At 42.1% G+C, this 5,627-nt stretch overlaps 1 protein-coding gene across 1 annotated transcript; it reads right to left on the bottom strand.

Annotated features, from left to right (window-relative positions):
• Positions 1 to 242: 242 nt before the first annotated feature.
• LOC139641982 (ladderlectin-like) lies at positions 243 to 4,723 on the bottom strand. The gene is made up of 7 exons (XM_071516664.1): positions 4,666 to 4,723; positions 4,242 to 4,274; positions 4,074 to 4,124; positions 2,986 to 3,092; positions 2,392 to 2,526; positions 409 to 520; positions 243 to 316 (listed from the first exon to the last, which is right to left on the bottom strand). The coding sequence occupies exons 1-7, from the start codon at positions 4,721 to 4,723 to the stop codon at positions 243 to 245; spliced, it is 570 nt and encodes a 189-aa protein (XP_071372765.1).
• Between the last annotated feature and the right edge of the window lie 904 nt (positions 4,724 to 5,627).

Raw genomic sequence — 5,627 nt, 5'->3', positions numbered from 1 at the left:
TAACAATGATATTAATTGATAAATGATAATTACAGAATATATAACTGAATATTTTTTTCAAAGTGCAGAGAAAAATAGCAAAACTGCTCAGTCTACAAATAATCCCCCTTTAGACTTAACTAAAGATCAAGAACCACAACAATACTTTTCAACATCTTTATTGGTCAGGTGTACAAACAAATGACAAAAGTATCATCATTTGCTGTTCTCACTCCTCATTCTTGGTTCCAGTGGCTGTGAGTTCAGCAGCTCAGCCTTTTGGCACACACAGAGGTAAACTCAATGTCACATCTCTTATCGTTCCAGTGGCTATCCCCTGTAAATTACAAAAGAGGCAGTTTTTAGATCAGATGAAACCAAAAATGTGATGCGACTCTAGATGTTAGAGAAGTGTGCTTGTTACTCTACCTCCAAAGTTCATCTCAACACAGGGTTCTCTTCCTCCAGAGTTGTTGGGCTCTCCACTGTTCCAGAGCTGATAGTCAAACCTGGAACCGTCGCTCCAGAACCACGTGCGATCCTGTTAACAGAGAAATTGAATCACTTGTTATTTTTGGTAGCTTGCACAAAGTCGTAGCTGTTGAAATTGTCTGATGTATTTTGCATAGCGCACTGTAAATTTGTTGTATCACACCTCAACCTGCTCCAAGAGACACCATCTATATCTACATCCACTTGACTGTCCAGTGTGTTTTATATGAATGCATCTGCAGAATAAATGTTGTGGGAAAGGATTTTCTAAACAATTTAAAAACTTCACATTTCTTCCCATAAAAAGGTTCTTCTATTCAGTCTGTGCTGAGAATGAAGGCTCTATCATTGGTGTGTGAAATACGGGAGTTATCCTTAATTCTGCTGTCATTAGTCTCAGTGTAGGTAAGTGGGACAGAGGCCGAGAAGCTCTGCTGCCTGTCTTCATCTTTGTTTGAATTCATATATTTGTCAGACAACTCAAAGACTCAAACGATCCTAAATGAGTGCGACCACTCTGAGACTAAACTTCAAGAGCTGAGGGGTCAGATCTGAATTTTGAGACTCCTGGGTGTATTTGCATGTCACCAGATGGATAAATGGAGTGAAGCCTGCGAAGCTAGTTCAGGCAGACAATTCGAGTCGCACTGCGGTCACGTGATACACACACTACTCATACAACTCTTACCAAGCGCCCCCCTCTAGATAAGGTGGTCTATTTAAGCTTCCCACACCTGCTAACACACTTTCGCATTGCCATGCTGCTGCTACACTGCTTAGACTGCTGGTTACTGCTGCTCAGTATTGCTGCTACTAACCATACATCATTTTATCATCTCCACCTCCACCCCAGTATCCACCTGTAGGCTCTGATTCTAGGTCTCCCCCGGGGGGGAAGTTCCCTATTGTCACTCCCTGCTCTCTTAGGCTAGCTAGGTGCACGCTCGCAGGGAGTGACAGGATCAGAGCCTAGACGCCAAACTCTGTGTATATATATTTGCATTCATTCTCAATAATCTGTTTACATGAGTTGGCAGACTGAAATACATTTGAACACTTCAAACTTTAGCCTGAACCTTCTGCTGCCAAAATCCTCTTCCCACGACACAGCCCAGGGCATCACGCAGCAAATTCAGGTCAGCCAGTCAGTCAGGTAACGCTTAGTGACATGTCGCTTTGTGAGATGGCCTCTAGAAGGCGTTTTTGCCTAAGAGATGGCCCAGAGCCCCGAGTCTCTTGACAGAGGAATGGGCCGGAACGCACCGCTACGTCATTCCGGGAGTGAATTTGACGACGTAACGTGCGTTCTGGTTTTGAAAATATAAATACAGAGCAGTGCCGGTGGTTGTACCTGTCTTAGGAGCTTAAACTACTGGCTCGGTTCGTTTTGTGACCAAAGTTTTTCGGCTGGCCGGTGTTTGGACCTTCGGGCCAATCACAGCGCTTAAAAACGTAAAATTCCACTCATCCGGGATGCCGGGCGACTTTAAACAAACGCACAATCAAATGACAAGCACCGACAGTTTACTCTGAGCCGCGGAGCTGACAGGTTGTGTTGTGAAAATGTCGAGAAAGAAGAAACTACACATTCTTTCCTATTTTCAACCCAATGTAAGTGATAAAACAATATGTTCAAGTGAATTCAATTTGTTTCTATGAAGTAGCACCGTTATGAGCGAAGCTAGGCTGCTATATTTCTGCCTCTCCCACCATGTTGACATTCCAAAACAGCCCAATGGATAGTCAATAATTCTGTCCTTTTTCCGACGGATCAGTGTGGCTGCAGCTAGAGGAATTCTATTCACGCGCCGTGGGCTGGTACAGGATCTGTACTTGTTTGCTATACAGATGTGTTTGACAGACAGGAAACACACTCAACACTAGACTGGACTGATCTGAGTAAACTGATGTGTTTGCTACCTGAGCGTGATCAGAGCCACCGATCCAGGTGTCAGGTAAACTACCGCTGCTCCCCTTCACCATCTCCTGGATGAACTGGTACTCCTCCAAGCTGTGGACGGAGGCAAGGTTGGCACCTATGGTCAAACAATGTTGCTGTAAAAGAAGAGAGAAACCGATCTTAATGCAGAAAGACACAGTTTTGTCTCATCAAGAGTCTGCACTTCCAAAACTTTGAATGCAAACTTCTGTAAAGAAATATTGCACATATTTCTTCAATGGCTGGAATGCATTTCATGGTGACAGCATCACCTGTGAAGTTGGCAGTTCATGGCAGTTGGCAACCATCAGTCAAGCAGATATCTGATATTTTGTGCTGATATTCAATATCTTTAAATTTAAACATTTTAATGCCAAAAAATCAGGGTTTCCCTCTGAATTTTATTCTTGTCAGGGTGGTATTTACCACTAACTATCACTGGACTCACAAAATATCACTTTTGAGGATGAAATAATCCTAATTTATTTATTAATATTAGGTAAGGAAATACTGAGGTAGCCGTTATATTAGTAGTGGATATACAGCATTTGTGAATGAACCCCTTCAGGCCGTACCTCTGCCTGTACCCAGTTCAATGGGTTGTTGTTGAAGATGAAGCATCTGGATCCATGTGAGCTCCAGCCTGGCGGACAGCTGTCCGAGGCATCCAGCTTCTGTGCTCCTGGAAGAGAAAAGTGTGGATTCATTAACTGATGATCACAGCCTGGTTTCCCTAAATGTATCTTCACATTAAGGTTAGATTTTGCTCTAGTCAAAACCAATGGAAAAATATTATCTTACTGCTAAAATGCTTTTGGGAAACTGGGCCCTGGTCTCAAATGTAGCTATATTTTTTATGTTTCTTTTCACCTGGACAGATGCAACCGCAATAGCATTCTGCAAACAAATCCTTGTAGCGTTGTATCGCAGTATTTAGCTGATGGTATTGAGTTTTTAATATCCATTGAGCAGATTGGTACATATATATGGGTTCAGGGGCACTTCAGCAGTATTGTGCATAATCCCTACAGGGAATTGAACCAGCATCTCTTTACCTTGTAGGCAGCCTCTCTAACCATCATGCCAGCCTCCTGCTTTCATTATCTTTTAAAGAGACATTGTGTTACAGTTTGATCTCAGACTGTACAGCTGAGTACAAACAGCCAAAAAGAAGGAGAAGAACTTTAATTGAGTGTTTTGGGGTCGGATGAATTCAAGTCGCTGTCCAGGCTATTCTCTGCTCCGCTCTGCACTGGTCTCCACTTGGGGCTCTAAGGTAAGGTGAGTGTTAGCAGAAGTAGCAGCAACAACACCATTAACAACAATAACAACAAGCCTAAAAACTATGAGAACCTGACTGCAGTGTTAACCAATCAGGTTGAGAGTCTAAAAGGGGGAGGCAGGTTCACTGTACTCCACTGTTTCAACTTTGAGGAAACATACTGATTGGCCTAAGGGGGGCCTGCATCATTCATGGGGGTCGACATGTTTACATGTTTAAAAAAAAGAAAAAGCAACCTGAGGAGCAACAGCAGCCAACATGACAACAGTGAAACTCAATGGGGAGAGCAAGGCATTAACACCGGCAGGGTTAGGGGTTCTATTCCCACTGAGGCAAAACACTCAATTAAAGTGTTTGAGTTGTTCAAATGATTTTACTGACCCTCAGTCTGGTTCTGATTCACATCCACCTTCTGATCGCTCCCACTGTCTCCTGCTGTGGAGGACAAGGAGACAAGTGATCACACATTGATCTCTCTCTCTTTCTGTCTCTCTCACACACACACACACACACACACAAACACACACACATGCATGTGAGCAGCCTTACCCACTGCAGTAGGTGCTACTGTCACGTCATCATCTGGAAAAGAGTGTGCAAAAACATTTAATGAATTGTGTCCGTACAGACTGTTGAATGTTAACTGATGTTTTTCTGGGCTAATTTGACTATTTCAGTCCAGTGGCTTGGAGAAAAAGATACATAGATACATTCTGACCTGTTGCGTTGTCTTTGATCCTATGTCCAAACTATTGGTTTAATCCGAATCACACTTTTTTTTGCATGTGTTCAGGGATTTATCTTGGTGACATATTGCTAATTTACATAGTAACATAGTATTTACTGACACACAGTACAGGGACGACAGGACATAAAATACACAGTGAGGTGTACATCACTTTCCAATATGCATTCACAAGTATACATTCAGGTTACATTAATAAAAGATGACTCCACAGTTCAGTGTCATTACCTGCATTTCCTTTTAAAGCAAAGGTGGCGCAGAGAAGAATAGAGACGATCAGCATCATTTTGACGACACCCTGCACTCTGGCCAATGAAAAGACATATTTACTAAACTCATTGAGAATCACAGGTTTGATTCCTGCTGAAGAGTCGTTCAGTAACATGAAGCTGTCCCTGACCTCTGACCCCTCTGGTGACACGCATGCATGTGTCTTAGAGGGCGATACAAATTCATATTTAACAGTGAAAGATAAATATTAAATTACCTGAACACAAACACAGAAAATGTGCAGGTTCTACTGCGAGGTCTCAAAAACACACAGCCAAATAAAGACTGGACTTACTGTTAGGTCTGAAAATAAGAATCTCCTGAGTTTCAGTCAGATCTGGCCACAAAGAGAAAGGGGAGCACTAATATATAGCCAAGATCAATGAAACTTGTTTATTTTACCATCAGCTGCTAACTTGTGGTTTGTTCGATTTGTGATAAATCTGGCCCCATCATTGGTTGATTTAGTGAATCCGCTGATGTTCCTGTGTGTTCCAGTAAATACTGTCCAAACCTGATTACACAGTGATTTATTAAGACAAATTCTGCCAAAGTAAATGAAGGCAGAGCATGCACACACTCTCTAAGGGGAGGGGGGAAAAATTAAAAAGGGGCATCTCTTCCACCCACACCAATTCTAACTCAAATGGTTTGGGGAGGCATAAACACACACAAAGCTTAAGCAAGATTGTGTCTTTCAGTGGCATGGACACCTTCAAGTTCAAGTTTGTTTATTTATACAGCACTTTATCACAAGCATGTCTCAGAGGACTTTGCAGAGAATGAACCTAATTAGATCTAACTAAACAAAAATCAGTGGTGAACAAAATAATATAGATAAGTATAGAAAAGTATAGCGAAAAGCACAAGACAAGAGCAGATTTTAGCAAGACAAACAATCTACATATTAGCCTAACCTA

The sequence above is a fragment of the Centroberyx affinis genome, unplaced genomic scaffold (assembly GCF_046629955.1).
Source record: "Centroberyx affinis isolate AG114_WGS23_722 - 3 ecotype Tasmania unplaced genomic scaffold, CSIRO-AGI_Caff_v1 ptg000422l_1, whole genome shotgun sequence".
Taxonomy (NCBI): Eukaryota; Metazoa; Chordata; class Actinopteri; order Beryciformes; family Berycidae; genus Centroberyx; species Centroberyx affinis.
Note: the sequence above shows the minus strand (reverse complement) of the source record. Positions and strands in the feature narration are given on the sequence as shown.